Source organism: Gopherus evgoodei, chromosome 1 (assembly GCF_007399415.2).
Source record: "Gopherus evgoodei ecotype Sinaloan lineage chromosome 1, rGopEvg1_v1.p, whole genome shotgun sequence".
Lineage (NCBI taxonomy): Eukaryota > Metazoa > Chordata > Testudines > Testudinidae > Gopherus > Gopherus evgoodei.
In genome coordinates this window covers 304,634,147-304,658,371 of record NC_044322.1, presented here as the reverse complement: position 1 = coordinate 304,658,371, position 24,225 = coordinate 304,634,147, and the positions used below count along the sequence as shown (strand labels likewise).

Here is a 24,225-nt window from a genome sequence, read left to right as displayed (position 1 = left end):
AAGTGGGTATTCACCCACGAAAGCTCATGCTCCAAAACGTCTGCTAGTCTATAAGGTGCCACAGGGCTTTTTGAGATTTTGACAGGACTGATTCTACCTTCCAGAGGATTATAACATAACTGATCACAATGGCACTGGAGCATCAATGCAGGACACTTCTGTTTCCATGAGAAAGCAGCTCACTTACAATTTCTCAGATACTTAGCCCTCAGTCTGAAAGATCAGCTCCTTAGTAGTGTTATTTTTACAGCACAAGTCCTTGCTCAACTCTACCTCTGGTGCCAGTGCAATATTTACCATGAAGAATATCCCACATAATCCTAGTTGCATTAGCTGGATCCACACTTCCATGACAATGTACATTTTCACTCATCACAAGGCTATCTCAAAGCTGATAATATTTGTCATCCCTGTTTCCCCAACGCCTGTCTGCTTCTGCCTGGAAAGGGGCAGCAGGATCAGTGTGCGTGTTTTGGGGGTGGGAAGGTATCCAGGGGTTATATAATAAAATCAGCAGCAAATATTGACCCAAATATACAAAGAATAGGAACCAAGGACTCTGGCATCACGGCAAACCCCACAGACGTCCGGTACATCGCCCCACCAACTGGGAGGAATCACTTCCTAGAAACAACACAAAGTACAAGGGACAAGGCCCCAAACCAGTTCTAAGGGCAGCACTCCAGGGAAACCTTTTGGAGAAGTGACCTGCACCAGAACTCATCTAAGGACAAAGAGCAGACACTTCAAATGATCATAAATGGCAGGGCGCTCATTATGCAAGAGATGGTTGCTACAGGGTTTGAGGTTAGAATAAGGTGAGAATGCATTATTTAATGGCACAAAGCCTGAATCAGAAAAGATTGCATGTAACTAGTGAAGATGAATACTCAAGAAACAGCAGTGGTCATTATTACTGTTTTTCATTTTAACACTTGTTGGTATCTCAACCCTCCAAGAAATATGAAGACACACTACACAACGACTCAGCAGTTGGAAGGGATTTTTAAAATACAATGTAAACTTCATTGCATGGTAAACGGAGATTGAAAATAGGAATGTAAAGGAAGGATCAATGTCATATGCAAATAACGGACTAAAAGCAGAGAACGGTGTGTTTTGACGATGCAGTGAGAAACTGGTAAGATTTTCTAGGCCTCACTAGTTTTAAAAAGAGATTTCCTCTCTGTGATAAGAAAGGGGTCTAAGGGTCATTTTACACAGGTGAAGAGGCAATGAAATAGGCACAAACTCTCTCTTAGACACACATACACGCTGCAGTTGCCAAGGTCTGTTCTGTAGTAAAGACCTTGAAGAACAGGGACAGGAGATAACAAGAAGCACTGTCCCTATTGCCCTAATACAAAGAAATACACATTCATATGCCTCTGCTTCCATATACCAACATGCAATGCGAGGCTAAAGAACAAATGAATTCCACATGGCACACCCAGAGTTTGTATCAGACATGCGGTGAATAAAAACAATCGATGAGAGTTGCAGCTAAGAGCATATTTTCAAGGATTTCTCAATTTTTGTCAGAATTTAAGAGAAGAAAATGCCAGTAAGCCAGTGAAAGGGAAAGTTTGTCTTTCACCTGTTCCTAATTTACAAGGGCTTTCCATAATTCAACACCACAAAGGAGTCACTATTGCTTTTAAGCTGCTGTGTAAAAGCTGAAGGGCTTTCCTGTTCAAACTGCTGTTCTGAAATGACAAGATTACAAAAACCTTCAATAAGCCAGAGATTCTCTCACAGACAGAATATGAAATACACAAGAAAACGAGGATGTTGAAGCTAAGAAAACAGAGTAGGTAAAGACAGTAGAGAGGGAACATATTCCTCCTCCAGTGCAGAGTTGAATTAGAGCACTGCTGTTCAGCTGGGCGTCAGAGGAAACGGGGTGAATTTCTGGCACTTGGAGATGAATAGCAGCAGCAGTCCATTATCGAATGCTTTATCCACTAATGCTGTGAACTTGGATTCAACTGTCAAGACAGCATTAGAGAACTGCTGAAGTAGTCTTAAAGTACTTCTTCCCAATGACAAGCCGCACCGGATTGCAACTTGTGATTTGAGTATTTTTTGCCCTCCTGCTAAAGCTTTCAGTATTGATCAGCGGAGTACTGCAAAGAGAAATGGCTGCAGTGGGGGAAATACACTCTTGGCAGACTGTATGGCCTGCTTTCCAGCCTCCAAAGCACAAAGGAGGTAGAGTGACTCCTCAGAACCTCCTACCTATCCCCACAGCCTGAGAGCAGGGACAGGACATGGGGAAAGGAGAGAACGAAAGATTTTTGAAGTAGCAATCAGGGAGCACAGCTGCAATGCCTGAGCTGTATCAGTCTCATATGAGGAAACAGCATGATACTGATGCTCCTTCATTGTCGTCTTCATTTACGCTTTTTCACCACTTTCTATGTATGGATTGCACTTCCTGAGTTGATCTGCAAGGCCACCTTCCACTCATCATTCATGTTCCCCTTTAAGACCCATTCCTACCACAATACCTACAAGAAATTAGCCAGCTAGGATGTCCATTTTGTGTAAATATTAACCCCCCACCTTTCTTACTCCATCATTCCACTGGTTAGCCCGCACTGGGAAACCACAAAATGATCAACCCTCCCTACTGTCTTGTTACTTCATGTCTCATTGTGTAAGCTCCTTGGGGCAGAGATCATGTCATCTGTTTTGGGGAGATGCAGAGCATCAGCTATAACACGTAATAATCCTGAAGCGTAGTCTTATGTCTCACTCTGTCCTCTATTGTTTCTCTTTTCCTTTCCTTTTGCCTCATAAGGGCTTTCCCGTCATCACTTCACTGTGTTTAAAATTAGGAACACTGTTGTGCAATTTCCCTTGCAAGGCAAGTCGGAGGACAGCAGAATATCAGCAGGTTTGTATTTACATATAGGAGATGACCTCTGTTAGAGCCCAGTGGCCTATATTACAGTGGGATCAGGATGAAGACACTGTGCTAATGCTCTAATGGACACTTGAAATAAAAAATGAAGCCTTCAGATTCAGCCACACAACTTGGAAGACATTCCAGATGATGACCACAAAGACAGATACCACATGACAATGCAAAACTTCTGCAGTTTATCTCATGAATTAACTGCGCTTTCCATGTGATTGCACCACCATAGTTTTTAAAAGAGGAGATAGAACCAAAACCCCATATCAAACTATGCCTGAAACAGGAAAGCTTGGATCTGAAATTCACAGGAGGTTCCATTTTTGTAATGGGATGAACTAGAACCTGAATCGGAATACTGCTTCATTTTAGGAAGAGTGCATATAGGTATTTTGCAGTTTGGGCCCATCTTTAGGATTCAGCAAAGAATTATGCATTTATATAGATAACAGAGACATCCAGAGTTCCAATACTAAGAATTAACAAACTAACAGAAGCCCCAAGAGTTTTGGAAGAGATGTAAACTGTCATGTGTCAGAGCATAAGCTAACTTCTAATTAATGGGTGTTAGTAAGAAACCATTACTGTGGACAGATGATTCCATAACTGCTTACTCTAGTGTTTCTTGCACCTTCCTCTAAAGTTACTCTTGGAAACTAGGCTAGATGGATCACTAATCTGAACCAACATGGAGGTTCTTATTATGACCACAATGTGGAAGGTATTACAGGATCCATGCAATTTCTCCCACGGGTCATTTCCACATTCCCAGTCATTTATAAATTCAAGTTGATGAATTTACCGTAGGCTGTGTTACTAAACTAATCAAATAACTTGGAATTTTGCTGGACAACATTATTTTAAACATATTTGCAAAGTGATCAATACGTAAGATCTTTCCTTAACGGACTACTCCGAAGAATAGGACACTGTTTCATAGTCAGGACTGCTATATAATCATGAATCCATTAGCTATACTTCATTTGGACTACTGTGAGGCAATTAGGTAAAATCTTTCACACAGTACTTTAAACCCTTTAAATATTCTTTATAACCAAGCAACAAGAGCAATTCTGCAAGGTAATTTTCATAAATATCACTGTAAGCCATTTGAAAGACTGTTCTAATTACCTCTTGCAAGCTGGCATGAAAAATGCCTTGCCACTATTATTTATAAGTCCCTAAATGATCTGGCACAAAATTACTTAAAAGAACAAATTAACATTCACTTCAGATGTCCAGTCATAGAACACCAGGTAAAACACTAATAAATGTGTTTGTTCTGAGACTTAAGGAAAGAAGGGCCTGATTCTGGTGTGACTTACACTGGAATAGATCGGGAATAATCTCACTAAATTTAATGGCATTAAACCAATGTTAGATGGATCAGAAAGAGACCCAGAAAATCTGCTTTTCCTCTTAGGATTCCTAATCTTTTGTATACTGTATAATAACCTCTACTAATTAGTTCAGCTAACTCATTGGTGACATTTAACATAGAATCTTCATTATTAGTGCAAGAAATGTGTGGCAAAGCTACCTCATAATCTGCCTGTATCCCACCTCAAAACTCTCCTTTGTCATGATATCTACAAAAAACTTGACTGTGATTAGGCTGCCGGCATGCACAGACCAGTGCCTACCATGCAGACCAATTGTGTTTCATGGTTTACTCGTACTTCCCCCAACTGTCTAATCCATCATCTGGTGCATCTTGTCTTGTATTTAGAGCGTAAACCCCTTGATACTGGGACTGTCCCCTTTTTTGTTCTGATTTTGTACAGCACGTATCACAATGGGGTGCAGATCTATGAGTAGGACTCCAAGGCACTGCGGTAATAAAAATAAAGTTAACTTCTGAACGATTGACAGATTAGACCTATTGTAACTGTCTAGCTGCTGAATAGGTAGGCACCATTATTTGTATTGTGGTAGCAGACCCCACAGAGATCAAGACCCTATTGGTCTGGCTGCTGTACATTAATGTAGCAGGAGATGGTCTCTGCCCAGAATCTAAATAGATAAGGCCAGCAGAGTGGGAGGAAGGGAGTATTATCACCCCCATTACACATATGGGTAAGAGAGGCACAGAGAGATGAAGTGACCTGCCCAAGTTCACAAAGGAAGTCTGTGGCAGAGCCAGGAATTAAATATGATCTTAGTGCAGTGATTCACCCTCAGGACCATGCTTCCTCTCCACTGTTAGTTTACAATAGCTATTAATGATTCCAGGTATGTGTATGTCCTTGGATAGTGTTGCTGCTGTCAACTCGGATAAACAGATTCTCTGGATAAAGTTTTAAGTAATATATTGTTTGGCGACTCCCTCCCCCACATCATCAACCAGGTGAGGTACCTCAAAGTTCTGTTAGGTATTTTCTGACCATTTTTCCTTCGTCATCGCCTAACACCCTAAGGATCCCTCTGTTCCTAACTGATTCCTGACTAGTTTCTCCTCCTCTTTCCACTACTTTCCTCACCGGAGCTTAGAGAAGTTCTGGGCCTGCTACTAACTGATGACAGGATTTCATTAGTTTGTAACAAAAGTTTTGGGAAAGCTTGTTTAAATACAGATGGCAGCCATGACAAAACTGGGAAAATCAACAATCAAGCAACTTGTTTCTAAGCTGAACTCCACACAACCCAGCTCTCCATCCTCCCCCGGGCATATTCCTGCACTGTTGCAAGTAGAATCATGTCTTGAAAAGAGGAGAAAAATTACAGGAAAATTCTCTAGGATGGGGGATGGTCAACACTGCTCTCTGTCTGTCCACCGTGGAGCACTACTTCAGACTCAGATGATCCCTACGTTCTCAAAAGCAAGGGACTTTCCCTGGGGTTCTCTATGCCTTTTGACTGACTGAGTCACCCAGCTCACTTTAAGCTTTGTAAATAACCTCTTCTTCTAACTGCTTGCTAAGGTAAGTCCTTGCTACCCACCTGGAGACAACTGTGCCTCAGGTTTTCCAAGAGAAAGTCATTGTGCCTAATAGGGGATGAATGGGGTGACTGTAGGAGCTGGGAGCTACAAGTGTTTCTCATAGAGTTTAAGGCCAGAGGAGACCACCAGATCATCTACTCTGACCTTCTGCATATCACAAGCAACTAAACACCACTCAGCCACCTCCACACCAAGGTCAACACCCAGAATTATACCAAAATATTATTGCCCCAGGAAGACTAAACTATGGTGTGCCACAGGCAGAGAACAGGAGGGACTGAGGTGCACCAGTGGCCAAGGCCCCTGCAATGGCATGGAACTGATTAAGTGAGAAAAACCCAGATGATCCTGGGAAGTGACCCATGCTGCAGAAGAAGCCAAAGCACATCCCCTCAAAGTCCCTGCCAATCTGACACGGGGAAATTCCTTTCAAACCCCATGTATGACCATTAGTTTAACATTGTGTGCACATTCTTCAGTAACCAGTGCCTATTTTTTAGGCCCTGTTCCTAGGCACTAGTCACCCACCCAGCCTCTCTTCCTCCCAACCTAGGATGGTGGGTTGGCTGTTCACATGATCAGCTGTTGCCTCCATCATGGCATTCAGATTCCTCCCATTGTTGGAGTCAGCACTCAGTAGTACTATGTGCACATACTAGCCATGAGCAAGAAGCAACCAAGATAAGAAGGGCAGCGCCAGGTTTTGTGGACAGTTCTTGTGAGACTCCCCCTTTTGAGGGGCAGGTGGGTGTGGTAAGTGTGCACCAGGGAGAGACGAAGCAACAGCTGGGTCAATGAAGTCCCAGATAGGTGGGGAGGTTCAGAGATCCAGGAAGCAACCCCTCAAACAACTTATTTATAGAAGAGACAAACGGTCACTACAGTATTAGGGGAGCCTTTTAGCACTTGGTTTGGCTGGTATTTACCTCTTTGGGAACAGGGCAGGAGAAAGGGGGATGGATTTTCCCAATCCTGCTGGCACATCCCTAGACTTTGTTGTTGTTGTTTTTTTAAATGAAAGCACCATTTTGTGTTGGCTGTTCAGCATATACATATGCTGCTGCCGCTTCTCTTCTCTTCTCTTGGGCAGGCTGTATGATGCCATAACCTGGCGTCTCCTGCAAAACCTAGTATTTATTTATCTATCTATCTTAGCAGAGGGACTAATAAGCTGTAGGGAAGTCAAGCAGCCCAGGCTCTCTCATTTCTACCCCATCTCTCTGACAGAAGAGATTGTGAAGGTCAGAATGTCACAGCTGCAGCTTCGCACTAATCATCCATTCACCTGACAATCCAGCGCTTGCAAGGAAATGCTATTTTACATTCCATGTTTGTAAGTGTCAGTATAAGAAAATACTGTTTGCAATTTTCTCTGGAATGGCTGTCACTTAAAAACCCAAGCGGCTGTCAGAATGCCTTTGCCCACGGTTATCTTCCCCGTTTTCCCTTTGTGTGGTAGTACAGGGCTAAGCCTGAAAAGATCATGATTCAGAAACAAATCCATGAAGCATTTTCAGACTTGCTATCCTCTTTCCCACACCAACTGCCATCGACAGACTAATGTAATTAGAGTTCTATGGATTTTTCCACACATTTTCATTTGGGTGCCAAAATATCCCAGATTTTGTGTCTGACACTGGGCTGCCCTCCCAGTTGACAAAAGGGAAATAAGAACAAAATGTTTAAAAAGCTCTTTTCTCGGGTGTTTTCGAGTGGGAGTTTTCATATAAGGAAAAATGCCACCCGGGAGAGGGGATGGCTCAGGAGAGAGGGGTGGCTGTGCACAGAAACCATGGGGCCTGAATTTGGGAAGCAACAATGAGGCTCCCTTCACTCTGATATTTTAATTCACAATAAAACAGACTGACCCGCTCGCTCAAGGGAGAACATGTGACATTTAGCTCGTTGGGAACGTTGCTAGATAACAGGATGCTGGGAAGAGCAATGTTGACCAGGAAGAGGAGATAAAGCCAGGAGAATAGCAAATATTATTGATGAAACAGGCTGCAATCAAACTTTTCAGCTCCTGTTCTCGCTCAACTTATTCAGCTGTTGGCACTCTGGTTATGTGCTATTGCAGACTGGTTTTAAGAACATAGTATGACCAGTAAAGTGAATGCACAATGAGCAACGGTACAGGAGCCCCACATTCAAAAAACACATGTAGCCGCAAGGCTCCTGCACCACATGACTGCACTGCGGAAAAGATGCTCAGAACCTGTAGGGGCAAGGTGGGCAAACTACCTTTCCTTCCAGCACTTCCTAGCAACAAAGCCTAATGGGTTGGTGCTGTGGCACTGCGGCTGCTAAATTTCTCAGGGGAAAGAGAAAGTTATTCTTCGGTGGGAAATAGCTTCCCAGAAGGACATGATCAGCCGGACAAACAAATATGCCATGTCCTTTACTGGGAGAAGCTGAGATCTCCACACAGCTTTAGTGTGGTGGGAAAAATAGAACCATGCCAAGATATTGTACTGCCCAGCCTATCCCCATACAGTCAGCAGGTTTTTAACACATATTTGATAATTCCCCACTTTGAGAGCCTCCAAGCTGCAAACCTATCCATAAAGATACAGAAGAACTTACAAGAGAAGGTTCATTCACTTCATATTACTCTCTCGAAACAAATGAGTTACAAACCCCAGGCTTGCTGCAGCAGAGGAACTATAATGGTCAGGTAAGAGCACAAACCTGTGGGGATCATCAGGATCACAGTTTGGTAGGAAGTTTGTGACAGCTTCTGCCACCTCTTCATTTAATAATACATCCCAGAGTCCATCGGTGGCTAAGATCAGCACATCCTCTGGTCCGTGCTCATACTGCAGAAGATTGTAGACTCTCACCTACAACCACAAAACAAGAGATTCACTCACATGAAGGAGGAAATATTCCAGTTCTTGTGAAAATCTGTTGATGCTGGTCTTGAATTAGCAACTTAGACTTATGTAGTGCTGACAGCGGTGATCAAAGCAATCAAACCTATTCCTCTCCCTTCTCCGCTTGTGGCCATGCTCTGCATTTTGGCTATTCTCCATCATCGGGATAGCTGGTCAAATAAGAATTTAATAATTGATTTGATGAATTTTTAATAACTGTTTTCACTATTTGCCCAGAACCCATTAACTATACCCAATAAATTGCACATGTTCTGAAGTGCTTAGTGCATTGTATAAGGATTTGCTATCTAAAGTCTTTTCAATAGCCCTGATCCAGCAAAGAACTTAAGAATATGCTTAACTTTAAGCATGTAAATGGCTCCATTGAAGTGAATGGATCGTATTCTTAAGTCATTTGACGGACTGGGGCCAATTTAAGGAACCATATAAAATATCAGTGGAAAAGGTTCTTTCATACTAGGCTATTTCCCTAAAACGCCCATTAGTTTTGTTACTTAAGGCTGCAGTCATATAGCCAAGAACTGATCTGACTTCTCAATCTGGTCTCTGATGCTGAAGAATCTGACATTCTATGTTTAAAATGGCCTCCCGTAATCCCCTGCTTGACTGAGCTGTCTAAACCATGAAATCAAGGGGTTAACTGAGTCAGCACACGAACAAAGGTCAATGCAAGTTTTTCAAATGAGTCTTTTGTTGGATGCAAGTCTTCTTCCAGCCTGCCCTGCATTCCAACCGTCAAACCTCCTCCTCCTTTAATTCCCCAAACTAAAACTTGGAATCCTCGGGAACCACTCACAGAGCACTTTAATTACCCCAGCAATGACTGTAATTTGAAAGACGTGTGACAACCTTGGCAAAGTGGGATGATGATCTGTAATAGAATTTGGGAACAGTGCACCTGGTCACACATGCTGCTTTATCCTTGTGCTTCAATAGCAGCATCGGTGTTCCACAAATTTGTTCGGACATGTACTTGGCACACCTAGAAGACGGAGTTATTTTATTCTCTTTTGGCACATTCTCTCGTTAGGAGCCAAGGAGCAGGAAATGCACATAAAATGCTTGGACCTTTCAATGTAATTGTTATTTTTATGGGATTGCAATCAGGATAAGAGAAACGATCATGTCGATCTCAGTGCTAATTCTCACCATTTTTTCCTTTTGCTCTAAATGGAGAGCAGGTCATTTGTAACATGTATCGATTCCTTTACTATTTAAAGGTCTATCTGAGTGAGGACTCTTGAGATGAGCCCCCCCCCTTCCCCCCCAAAAAAGTCAACCTAAAACATTTCCATCTGTCTTTACCTCCTGATTCAAATCTATCAGGAATACAACTCACAGCAGCAAATTTAGTCTATGGAAACTGAATGTTTGTTACAGGTACACTTCTGTGCCAGTCCTCAGAGTGTTTGCAGCCCCCACTCTATAGAACCTTGGCTCTTTAGTGCAAAACATAGCAGCTCATGCTTTTGTTTGTTGAGGTCAGCAGCTCAACTCCCAGTGTATTGGCCGAGATGATGGTCACAAAACACAAAAACACGTTTGGAAGTCAGATCTCTTGGATGTCAGCTACTTTTATACAGACAGTAAGATACTTAAATGTTAATTATCAACTTAGCAGTGAATCACTCAGAACAAAACATGTAAATCAGAAGACTTTTCTAAAATCCATCTCTGCCCCATCTCCCTCACCTAGATAAAAAAAGTTCAAATTAAAGTGTGAGCACTGGGGGAAAATGTTATCGGCCAGATCTTGCTCGTACTGAAATCAATAGCAGATCTCTCATTGACGTGTATAGAGGAAGACTGGAGCCTATGGCTGCTGCTTCAAGGCAATAGAATCCTGTCAAAACTATAGCTGATGCAGCAGATGAAGGACGCAAGATATATATTTCCACAGACTCTAGTGTACATTACTGAGAAGAGAGACTATTTTGAAATTCAGGTTTTGGGGAAAACTCAGGCAAGGACGATATGACTAATTTGGGAACTAGTGGCTATTTCTTATGAGGAAAGACTAAGCTTGACATGTTCAATCCTGAAAAGAGATGGCAAGGAGATGGATATCGACAGACACCTAATGATTCACAGTGGTTAAGTGGGATGGACAATGGCGTGAACAAACAACTGGCTATTTGACTGGTATGCAGTTCAAGGAAAATAACAATGCAAAGTTATGGAAGGAGATTGGGTTAGTTATCAGATGTGGCTCTCACCCAAAGAATGATCATCACATCTAGTTGCCTATTTACTGCAATGAAGTAGTCACCTTTACAAACTTTCCAAACCTTTGTAGATAGGTAGGATATTACAGTATTCATATTATTTCCTATATCAAGCAGAGGACATGTCCCAATGATGTCATCTGGCTGCAAAATAAAGTATTTAAGGGTGGCCACAATATTTCTTTTTCCTTCAGTTTTCTACAATATATCTATGGGTAGCTAGTGAGCACTAATAGAAATGAGTTAATTTAGAGCTGTTCATAGAATGACAGAAATTCAGAGGCAGGCTATCTTGCCTAGATGCATTCTGTCATAAACAGATAAGAAAAGTTAATAGCACAGAAGTACTTTATATCTCTTTGACTGCAAAGGGTTAACAAGTTCAGTAAGCCTGGCTGTCACCTGACCAGAGGACCAATCAGGAGACAGGATACTTTCAAATCTTGAGGGAGGGAAGTTTTTATGCTGTGCTGTTAGTTTTGATTGTTGTTCACTCTGGGAGCTCAACCACTCCTCATAATAGGAGGTCCCATTTCAGTGAGTAGCTGTGGATATTCTGGGTCCTTCCCCAAAAAAGACACCCAGAGGAAAGCAGTACATACTGACTTTCGTGGATTTTGCTACCCGATGGCCGGAAGCAGTAACTCTAGGCAACACCAGGGCTAAAACTGTGTGCCAGGCCCTAACAGACATTTTTGCCAGGGTAGGTTGGCCCTCCGATATCCTTACGGATTTAGGAACAAATTTCCTGGCAGGGACCATGAAAGAACTGTGGGAAACGCATGGGGTGAACCACTTCGTGGCCACCCCGTACCACCATCAAACCAATGGCCTAGTGGAAAGGTTTAATGGAACTTTGGGGGCCATGATACGTAAATTCGTGAATGAACACTCCAATGACTGGGACCTAGTGTTGCAGCAGTTGCTCTTTGCTTACAGGGCTGTACCACATCCCAGTTTAGGGTTCTCACCATTTGAGTTTGTGTATGGCCACGAAGTTAAAGGGCCATTACAGTTGGTGAAGCAGCAATGGGAGGGGTTTACACCTTCTCCAGGAACTAACATTTTGGATTTTGTAAGCAACCTGCAAAACACCCTCCGACACTCTTTAGCCCTTGCTAAAGAAAACCTAAAGGATGCTCAAAAAGAGCAAAAGGCCTGGTATGATAGACATACCAGAAAGCGTTCCTTCAAGGTAGGAGACCAGGTTATGGTCTTGAAGGCGCAACAGGCCCATAAAATGGAAGCATCATGGGAAGGGCCATTCACGGTCCAAGAGCGCCTAGGAGCTGTTAACTACCTCATAGCATTTCCCAATTCCTCTCTAAAGCCCCGAGTGTACCCTGTTAATTCTCTCAAGCCCTTTTATTCCAGAAACTTACAGGTTTGTCAGTTCACAGCCCAGGGAGGAAATGACGCTGAGTGGCCTGACGGTGTCTACGATAAAGGGAGAAGTAACGGTGGCGTGGGAGAGGTGACCCTCTCCACAACCGGGAAAGGTCTGCAGTGGCAACAGATCAAGAAGTTGATGCACTCTCCCGTGAAAGTTTCCCAGAATCAACTGGTTAAAAATTGTCCTTGCAATGTGAAGAATTTTGTAGTTGTACATAATTAGTAGCATATGTAAGGGTGCATGTGTTTATTAATCTGTTTATTCTAGAGTTCTAGGGAGAAATCACTGCCAGTGTGCTTCCACACTGTCAGCGATTTGGGGGGCATGTCATAAACAGATAAGAAAAGTTAATAGCACAGAAGTACTTTATATCTCTTTGACTGTAAAGGGTTAACAAGTTCAGTAAGCTTGGCTGTCACCTGACCAGAGGACCAATCAGGAGACAGGATACTTTCAAATCTTGAGGGAGGGAAGTTTTTATGCTGTGCTGTTAGTTTTGATTGTTGTTCACTCTGGGAGCTCAGAGGGAGCAGATGTGCAACCAGGTTTCTCTCCAATCTCTCCAACACAGGCTCTTATAAGTTCAGACTAGTGAGTACTAGGTAGATAAAGCGAGTTAGGCTTATGGTTGTTTTCTTTATTTGCAAATGTGTATTTGGTTGGAAGGAGTACAAATGTGCATTTGGCTGAAAGGAATTCAAATTGGTATTTTGCTGAAAAGATTTTAATTTGTACTTGTATACTTAGGCTGGGAGGGTGTTCCCAGTGTCTATAGCTGAAAGACCCTGTACCTATTCCATTTTTTTTTTAAATTTACAAAGATCATTTTTACTGTTTTTTCTTTCTTTAATTAAAAGCTTTTCTTGTTTAAGAACCTGATTGTTTTTTTATTCTGGTGAGACCCCAGGGTACTGGGTCTGGATTCACCAGGGAATTGGTGGGGAGAAAGGAGGGAAGGGGGAGTGAGAGGCTGATTTCTCTCTGTGCCAGAATTACTTTCTCTCAGGAAGAGTCTGGGAGGGGGAAAGAGAAGGAGGGAGGAAGGTGAATTGTCCTCTCTGTTTTATGATTCAAGGAGTTTGAATCACACAGTGATCTTCCAGGGTAACCCAGGGAGGGAAGCCTGGGAGAGGCAATGGTGAGGAAAAGGGTTTACTTTCCTTGTGTTAAGATCCAGAGGGTCTGGGTATTGAGGGTCCCCGGGCAAGGTTTTGTGGGGACCAGAGTGTACTAGGCACTGGAATTCCTGGTTGGTGGCAGCGCTACAGGTTCTAAGCTAGTAATTGAGCTTAGAGGAATTCATGCTGGTACCCCATCTTTTGGACGCTAAGGTTCAGAGTGGGGAATTGTACCATGACACATTCCCACTTAGCGGAGCTGTTCCAAAACATTCTCATTTTTAATACTATGGTCTTGTATTAGTTATTTGCGATTTTACAGTGGAGTAGCACAACACTAGCATTCTCATGTGGCATATGTACGGCATTATAGGCATTTTATGTGACAGAGCTATTTATCAACTCCAGCTCACAAGCCATTTTCCCCAAACCCTTGAGCTACCCCCTGCATGCTGTCCTCTCTCAATAAGAATTCAGGAAATTCAGCAGATAGGAGATTTAAATGATGTTACGGCTGTGACACAAATCACTCAAATTTGCATGCGCTTCAAATGGATACAGAACTCTCTAGCTCACACAGACGTGGGTGGCTGGCTGGCCAGCCAGATCACCAGGCAACCTGGGCAAAAGCCATTTTCCCAATCCAGACGGACTCTTTGTATGACTTCCTAAACTCCCCCTGCTCCCTCTGTGCATTTAGGAAACCCTCTGTCGACCTCCAATGGTCATCATGAAGGATGGACAATTTGGGATCTACCTCATGGTTTGTCTTAATTAGCCCATACCGCAACTTCATATCTAAAAGTAGGAATGTTTAAAGCTAGCTACAAAGAAGCAGCGTCACTTCTGCACAGCCATCCAGCAAGGAGAGGGCGGGTCAAGATGAATTACACCATGAATGGGGTCTTCAGACCTCTGCTAAGGTTTAGCAGTGGATGCTTTGTGCTACAGCTCACAGTTATGCACTCTCTCTATCTGGATATGGATTGTGCATGCTGTTATTCAGCAACGCTCTTAATGTGTATGGAGGAAATACTCCATCACCAAATCCTGGATCGGTGATACAAAGGGTGGGTCAGTTTTGTGTTTACATCTCAACAGGATCTACCATACATACATAATCCCAACTATACATATAAAATGATGGGTTCTAAATTAGCTGTTACCATTCAAGAAAGAGATCTTGGTGTCATCGTGGATAGTAATCAGAAAACATCCACTCAGTGGCAGCAGCAGTCAAAAAAGCGAACAGAACGTTGGTAATCATTAAGAAAGGGATAGTAATAAGACAGAAAATATCCTCTTTATATTGCCTCTTTATAAATCCACGGTTTGCCCACATCTTGAAGACTGCATACAGTTGTGGTCTCAAAAAAGATATACTGAATTGGAAAAGGTTCAGAAAAGGGCAACAAAAATGATTAGGGGCATGGAACAGCTTCCATTTGAGGAGAGATTAATAAGACTGGGACTTTTCAGCTTGGAAAAGAGACAACTGAAGTGGGATATAGAATCATAGATTATTAGCATTGGAAGGGACCTCAGGAGATCATCAAGTCCAACCCCCTGCTCAAAGCAGGACCAATCCCCAAATGGCCCCCTCAAGGATTGAACTCACAACCCTGGGTTTAGCAGGCCAATGCTCAAATCACTGAGCTATCCCTATGATAAAATCATGACTGGTGTGGAGAAAGTAATAAGGAAATGTTATTTATTCCTTCTCATAAAACAAGTACTAGGGGTCATCAAATGAAATTAATAGGAAGCAGGTTTAAAACAAACAAAAGGAAGTATTTCTTCTCACAGCGCACTGTCAACCTCTGGAACTCTGTGCCAGAGGATGCTGTGAAGGCCAAGACTATAACAGGGTTCAAAAAAGAACTAGATAAATTCATGGAGGCTAGGTCCATCAATGCTATTAGCCAGGATGGGCAAGGATGGGGTCTCTAACCTCTGTTTGCTAGAAGCTGGGAATGGGCGACAGGGGCTGGATCACCTGATGATTACCTGTTCTGTTAATTCCCTCTGGAGCACCTGGCATTGGCCACTGTTGGAAGACAGGATACTGGGCTAGATGGATCATTGGTCTAACCCAGTATGGCCGTTCTTATGCATTCACTTGCAAAAGGCCATACTTGACTTGTGAAAGGGCCACATCTGATGTGGTATCCTATTCACGTTCTTAAGCCAGCCAGCCAACTCTGGCTTGAAAACTACCCATAGCAAACTGACACGTGAGCCTGCAGCCACCTGAGATGCTCCTGAACCAGCCTGGCCCAGTGGAATTCAAGCCAAGAGGGGCAACACTCTATATTCAGCTTCAGCTGCCTTGACTATCGATCAGCACACCTACTTCAGTAAATTAAATCCTTTCTTAATTGTATTGTTCCTTGTATGTGCAGCAGCATCAAATGCAGTTTCATTGGCAAACATGGAAATCTCTTTCAATATCATCTTCCAAGTAATTTATATGTAAACAATGAAAAGCTGGTCCCAACAATGTTCCCGACAGCACTCACCAATTAACCTCCTTTTAGCTTTTTACTGCTACCTTTTGTTTCCTGCCCTTTAGCCAATTCCCAGTGTACTGTGCCAACTTTCCACTTACTCCATGGCTCTGTCTTTTATATTAACCTACGAGGCAGAACATTTTCTCAAATGCTTTTTGAGAAATCCAAGCGCTGTGTAAGACTATCTACTGCATTTTTCATTTCTTCCCTGGCAGTAGTAGCCTAAAAGAATTCCAAGATAGTCAAATTTGACCTGCTATTCCTGAAATCACCTCGATTCTCCTGAATCAAACAGTCCCTCTCCAAATATTTACCTGATTTGTTCCTTTAAATGGAAGTCCTAAAGCTTTCTCCCAAACACTGATGTCAATCTAACATTGTGTGGTTTCCTTTTACATACTGTGAAGTGTTCAGCAAGCTCTTTTATCACAGCCTTTATGTGAAAAGGTTCTTCAGTTCTCCATCTCCACATCAGTCAGACGAGTGATCAGATGAAGTAACAAAGGCCAAATGGCGCCATCGGATGCATGCCTCTTCCAACGAATGGGTGAGTAATCATTTGAAGAATCTTAAAACCAAATCTTACTTACCAGATATAGGGACAAGATTCCTACTGAATTCTAATGCCAGAATTTCATATTAAGATTTGTCAAATGATTATTTCACTATGAAAAATAGATATGTAATACAATTGAGATATCCTCAGCTCTGGTAAGTCTGCGTTGTGCTTCTTCAGTTCATTATAAGTGGTTCAGTTTTCTAGAGCTGTGAAAGTCTTCCAAATTTTGTCTCATACCAGCTGAATCACTGAATGCTGATTGTCAGACTTGGATACTGGTCTGCTCCTCTCATGGGTTGGTACGTCTATTATAATAAAATTTAATTCATCCAAAAGTTACTTAAACCTGCACTTCTGGATTTAGACTGAGTTGTTTGCTTCAGATATTTATATGGTTATGGCTTCTGTTGCAATCTTATATCATAGCTTTTGTTTTACGATTTGAAACAAATTTGCCATATTCTCCCCTGGCCTGGGAAAGGGGGCAGTGGCTATGGCACAGGACCTGAAGTCAAAAGATGTAGTTCTATCCTGTCACTGACTCACTGTGTCACTAACTTCTCTATGCCTCAGAGTCTCAGTCTGTAAAATGGAAATTATTTCCCCTCACCTTTATATAATTATTTGAGGTCCACTGACGAGCAAGTGCTATAGAAGTTGCAAGTATTATTACTACTAAATTTACTTCCAAATGCAAGTTCCCCAAATGGCAGCACAAGGCACTGCTTCTTAACATTTGTCTACAGGATGTATTGCAGGTTCCTGACAATATACAGACAATATCTGAGACTAGAGCATTGTGTGGTTTTCTTGGCACATGTATTTGTTTTCTCATAGAACTTGATTTCTGCTGGTTCTATCTCAAGATTGCTAGGGCTGGTATTCTTCATTTCCTGCTACTGGCCCCTGTGACATTTCTGCTAGCCTTAACTGCCAAAAGGTTATGGAAACAAGGACATTTTTTGCTGTCATTTGATCAGGCACTTGCAGAGTCTGAGACTCAGAGTATGTGTTGTGCACATCACATTTTGGAATTCAAACACAAATCGGAAAAACCTACAAGATGCAAAATAGAAACCTACAAGATCTTTATATTGCATGAATGAATGTTACTGCAGCGATTGACAAGGTCAATGCTGCCAAGAAACTACACTAGAGCCAGATCTTGGAGTGCCAGAAAGAGGAGGAGATAGAATTGCAGCATTACACTGGCACAAAACAAATCTATTACAACAATAAAGGCAGAAATGCTGATTCCCTAGTTTGGGACAGCAAAGATGGTTCCAAAGTAAGACATAGTGTACACTGAAAAAAAACAGGGAAAGGAACAGCATGAGAGCAGGGAAGAATGATGGGTGCTGTCAATAGACTTCTTTTCTTTAAGTGACCAGAATCGCTCTGTAGCTGTCTTTTCAAGTTTCAGTGCAAGCACTTTTTAGTCAGGACTTGTTAGTTTGGCAGCAACACTATGTTTCAGCGTGCACACACTCGCTTGCTCCCTCTCTGTTATCATTACTAGGGCACTCAGCACCGTAGCATGTAGGTCTCAACTACTAGGTTAAATGTTGGCAACTGTTGAGTATTTGCTGAAGCCAGTGGGAGGTGCAGAACTCTCAGGATTTGATCCATGGTAATTAAGACTCATATGTGTTCATAGTGGATTCTACTCTTCAGCTCTGTAGGCTTGACCTGTCTTGCTTACTGTTTTAAATATAATGTTCATTATTGATTCTGTATATTTTGTTACTCCAGGGCGGCTTATGCAAAAAGGAGTTTTCGATGAAGACAGACAGGCTTGGACTCATTTTAGGAACCTCCAGTAGGCCACTGCAACATCCTGGACCATCAACTGAAAATGCCCTACCTCCTGTTCTGAAATGATTTACTCCAAATACCATCAGCTACCATGTACTGGATAGTAATGAACTGAAAATGTTCTGAAGTTAGGTCCCAACTGACTGAAGGCTTTACAGATTAAGTATTGGGTCTGCAAGGGAAGTGGATCAAGGGCAGGTGTGCAGCATATTTTGATGTGCCCTGGCTATTTTTCCTCCTCAGACATTGGGGTTCTGTCTGTGTACAAGCTGTAGTTTCCATGTTGCCATGCAAGAAATCAGGGACTCCCGTATCTAGGTTCTATTCTCTTATTTCAGAAGCTGACATGGGCTTTAAATTCTGTGTTAGTAGCATGCTCAGTCACTGAAAGAGAAATGTAGGGGGAAGAGCATCTTGTGCCACTGAATAGTGAATCCTTGGGCTGACCATGAAGCAGCTGCAGAGTCACATCTAGTGCCCCTCGGGCAGAAGGACATTAACTATGACATTTACAAGGCAGGAAGGCATCGGGGCCTGACAGGGATGTGTACATTCCTGGGGCAGTAGGAAGAGGAATAAAAACTACATTACTATGTAGCAAATGGCATCAGTCCTGTCATTCTTTCTACCCTTGATTTACACATTTATTTAAGTGATCAAATAACATTCTGGACATTGTCCACAGCTGAGGGTAATTCAGGATGAACAAAGTTTAATTAATTTTCCTTCATTCCCATAAATCACGTAACAAAAACATGGATGGTGTACCTCGGGAGATGAGGACAGAAAAGGTTTGATGTAGATATTGGAGTCATGCACCTTCAGGTCATGGTCTCCAAGTCCTCTAGTTACTCCAATAGTTGCCATGACACGAGCCTGGAAACAAGAGAAATGCATTAATATCAAAGCTAATTCCACACACAATGTTAATGTGGTAGAGAATTAACAACTGACCCCATCACACAACTGCTAGGGCTTTTGGAGGTATTACCTCTCTTTTTCAACGTCTCCTTCCCTATATGGGGGAGTTAACATAGATAGTGACTTTTAAGCAGCTAAAATTGTGAAAGTGAAAAGATTACCCACCAGGATCACTCTGATTTCAATTTCTCCCTTTCTGCAGGGCCAAGAAAAAACCTGCCTATCATTCTAGACCATAAATTAAATTCCCCTGGGTAGTTCAGGAGTGGGTTTAGCATCCACTGCATCCTCAGGTGGTTTGTGAAATTTGGGACTGCTGCAAATACTTGCTGTCTCAAAATTATATATAGCACAGAGAGAAAGAGAATGAATGAAGGGTATGTGCGTGCGTGTGTAAGTAAAAGAGAGAAAAAGGCCAGTAAAATAAAAATGTATAATCTCAACAAGAATCAAAATTCTCTTTCATTAATTTAAGTTTTCAGGAATTTAAACATACCAAATGCACCTCTCTCTACCATTTCCTTATTCTCGTCTCCTCGCCCCTATTTCCCCATTTCTGTTTATTCTAATTTATGCATTGTCTAGAGCCTAGATTGAGAGCTCTCTGGGACAGTTTGTGCACGATCTAGGACAATGGAGCCTTAATCTCTCTGTAAGAGTTCTCAAGTACTACTTGCACTTGAAGTACTAAATTATATTAAGTGTATGAAGCACCCAGCATGTTAGTCAATGAGAGCACTCTGTCAGTGGAATATTTTGATAGCTCTTTCTTGAAGTATTGTCATTTTCTATATGAAACATCCCCCTGACCACCCAGGAAGAGGGAAGATGCTGAGTGGTCAGCAGTTTTTGAAAAAAGGCAGGTAAGTTAAATATTGAGGGTGCCTCCTTCCTTTTATTTTGTTTAGGAGTACCAGACTAGGACGGCTGTTATGCCCCCTGTTGTTTGCTTTGGCAATGGAGCCATTTGCAGTGAGTGTGTGAAACAGTTCCACGGTAAAAGGCATCAGAATGCCTTCTGGATTAAACACATACTAGCTTTTCATGCCGACAACATCTTGTTATATCTGCAATAAAAATTATAGAACTTTGGAATTTGGGCAAGTATCAGGCTTCAAAATAAACTATGATAAATCTGAAATTTTAGGAACTAATATTCCCCAAAGGGTCAAAACAAACTGTTGTCACATCTACATAAACTTAAATGGGTAAAGGAATCTTTAAAATAGTTGAGAATAAATACTGTGGAGAAACAAAAATAATTTTAAGGCAAGTGATCCTTCAATGTGAAATAAAATGATGAAAGTCTTGGAAGAATGGAATGAATAAGAAATAACTTGACTAGGTAGGGCAGCCTTGGTAAAGACGAATGTCCTCCCAGTAATATTTTCAGTACATCTCTGTTGGTATCCCTGACGTGACATTAGAAACATGGCAGGATGCACTATTAAAATTCATATGGAAACCTAAGACCAAGGGTGAGTTCTAAGTTCCATAAAAGTAGCGTGGACCAGTTTTTCCTAATTTGGTTTATTATTATTATGCATCATAATTAAAATATGAGGTCATCTAGGCTAACAACAAACCATCCAAACATGGGGTAAAATTCTAATAAGACTGGAGCCCAAATATGGCTATTCATAGTAATTGTTGAGTTAAAAAGAAACATACGTCACCAAAAATAAAAGGTGGTCATTTATTCAGACCACAGTAACAGCTCTGGACAAATCTTCTAAATTCTTGTCATCAAGACCCTCTTCCTCAACTACTTTAATTAATAATCAGGAATTTATCCTGAGGACATATCAAAGTGACTGTCCCCTGTGAGTGAGAGCTGAGTTTATTCAATTCAGACAGCTATTCCTTGGTACTGATTTGAAATCATACCAAATTATACCATGTAATAATGTAAGTGATATAAATATCCCATATTGTCAATATCCCATAAGTCAAACATTTTATTGTGAAATCTGGATATGAGGTGGCTCTATCTAGACCTTTAACCGCATTTGAAAAGTTGAGCCAGGAGCAAGCTGAAACAAGAGGTTTAATTTCTAAAACACATACAATTTGGACTGAAAAAGATGTTGATAAGAAAACAACCCAGATGAAAAGATGGGAGAAGGATTTTGACAAAGAAATTGATGCAGGTGAGTGAGTTTCTCTGTGGGAAAGGGAATATTCATCTTCAATATGTGTAGCTCAAAGATCATTTTTATAAATTATTACTGTATAGATGGGATTAGACTCAAGTTAAGATCCATAATATTTTTGCTACTAGGGCAGAGCTCTTTTGGAGGGATTGCAGGTAAAGGGAAACATATTTGCACTTAGGCTGGATGTGTCCAAGATTTAAATGGTTTGCGGAGGCAATTATTGAAGAGATTCATTTTATGACAAAATGCTGGCATCCTAGAGATCCCCTGATCTGCTTCCTTAAAGCTCAAGTAAAGGTTCGACCTTTTAAGCAGAACTACAAATCAATCACATTTTTGTTAGCAGCCAGAGAAAAATGTGACCCCTTCCTCCTACAGAATTGTTGTGTAATAAAATATGGACGGTTCTTGTAATGGAAAAGCTTTCACACCAAGAATGTACACAAGAGAAGTGCCAAAAAGATCGGTATTTAGATACCTGGCACTCTTTTTAGCATATTCAGAGGGGGGCTCCTCATCTAGCAAACCAAAATCTTTAGCCACTTTCTTTGAATAATAATCTGATCCTGAATAAGTAATATACAGTTTAGTATGTTAACATTTTATTTTAATTTTTGCCGTAATAAAAAGTTTAAAAAAAAACACCTTGGGGGTTTAATAATGAAGGCAGCAGGATGTCTCTTCATAATGGAGTGTTGCCTCATATTTCCTTTGGTAAGACAAAAACCATGAGGCAAACTCAGATCGCTGATGTGACAATAATATGAACAGGTTCATTACTGGGAACAGCAATAGTTTTAGAGATGCACCTCATTCCCCAATGCCCTCTTTCAAAGAGCTTCTCCTAACTGCAGAACCAGTACAGACAAGATCTTCAATTACCTCAAACACCTCACCTTCTTGCCACAGCACTTTTCCCCTGAAACATCAGCCATTCCCCCAGAAACTCCTGAGTCTTCCTTAACTAATACCACACCACAGAGCAGCCAGCAAGATACTCTTACAGGGCACTGAATCTAACATCTCTCCCAACAACCTTCCTATCACCCTCCAGTCTGTGGGATGGGAATCTGGGGCCACCTCTGAACCAGGAAGCTTATGCTATGGATGCCAGCTAGTGACCAAGATTACTTTAAATGACATTATACATTAAAACACTACATCCACAAGACAAAGGGAAAATAAATTAAACAACAGGTTCACAAACACTTTGCAAACAAAAGAACCAATCCCATCAAACCTGCAGATAAGCTGCAGCAGGTTTAAATCCTTCATAACTAGATTATATCTGAAGATTGCATATTTCTGTATTCAAATAAGAATCCAAACAGTGGGGAAGTGCTGTTTGGAAACACAGTGAGCATACTAATGTCAGCAAACTGAGACCTCTGTGTCCTTATATTCATCCTATTGCTACGTCTAGCTAGGCTTGTTGGGATCAGAGTGAATAATCTTGCTGTTCATAATCATGCAATTGGTAACACCGTGGCACTTGGATTAAATTATCATTAAAAAAAAAAAAAGGAATTTTAGTTCTTATCACTCTGAATGTGTTACCTTTCCCTGAGATCACACTCACCTATGCCTCCCCTTATGTCAGAATTTCAACAGCTTCCTTTATCTCAGTATACTGTAAATCATAGTTAAACACACAACTGCTGTTTTATTCAGCAAAGTGGATAGATTTTTGCCTTCTTCACCCAACCAATCCATATTTAAAATGCATTTCACAACCAAGCCATGAGAACTATCTGCACATGAACAGCAATTTAAGATTGTCTCATTTTAGCTTATTTGCAACAATGCAAAACACTTATGAGCTGCGTGCATGTAAGGAAAACAAAAGTAAATTGAGCAACAAATGACTAAGTTTGTTATAAAACTATCTTTTAATACACTGCACTTTTCCCTCCCTGAAGATAGCATAGACTGATTTATGTCAGACACAATATTCTTTCAAGCTGTCAAAATGATAAAATAAAGAGATACTGAGTGGAAAACACTGGACTGCCACAGGCTACACTGAGTGGTAAATAGCACAGAGTTCTTTATTCCTTTGGTTCAAGGAAAGCTCCCATGCCTACCTTCTTGCCTTCTCCATATATAAGCGGAAACTTCAAGTCATCCTCCTCAATGCTTTTGTATGCCCTGTGGGGGGGGATAAACAACATTTTTTTAAAGCTTGCACTCAATTAGTGACCCAGTGCCCTAACACAAGCAGCCGTGTATATTTTTATTATTTTTTCCTAGAGACTCCATCTTTGCAGCAAGCTGCCAATTTGTTTTTGTTTTTCTTTGTAGAGCTTTTCCTTACAGAACTGTGCTATTTGAACAAAAGAAAAGCTAATGCAAAGAACATGCAGTATTCAACACCATGCTGTCCTTGTTTCTATTAAGCAGAAGAAAGTACAGGTAAACTGGAACAACATCCTACTTAGCGAAGGGGATAGGAGGGGAGCTATATTGCTGGGCATTGCATCAGCCGCACAATTATACATTGCCATAAAGAGAAGTGATTGGATTCATATTAATAATCCGAAACTGTGAGAAACAGCAGAGTTTGTAGATGGCTGAAGTGTGAAACAGTTCTCAGATCCAGTTCTCACCTTCAGGAGCTGTTTATATCAAAGCAAGCTTCATATTGTGGAGGGTGTGAGAAGATATTTAGAGCCCATTTGACCTTGGCAAGGACATTCAAGGTTGCCAGAAATTCTGTGTTTCATAACAGCTTTCAAATGGCTGAGAGATGAGAGAAGAATGAGTTTTCATC

At 41.4% G+C, this 24,225-nt stretch overlaps 1 protein-coding gene across 1 annotated transcript in view; it reads right to left on the bottom strand.

Moving 5' to 3' along the window:
- PPM1H (protein phosphatase, Mg2+/Mn2+ dependent 1H) overlaps positions 1–24,225 on the bottom strand; it is a 223,599-nt gene that overhangs the window by 5,504 nt on the left and 193,870 nt on the right. Inside the window, exons 7-9 of the mRNA XM_030548855.1 lie at positions 23,540–23,603; positions 19,147–19,254; positions 8,553–8,704 (exon numbers count right to left, since the gene is read on the bottom strand). Coding sequence (XP_030404715.1) covers positions 8,553–8,704; positions 19,147–19,254; positions 23,540–23,603 — 324 coding nt within the window. The remainder of the gene's footprint in view (positions 1–8,552; positions 8,705–19,146; positions 19,255–23,539; positions 23,604–24,225) is intronic.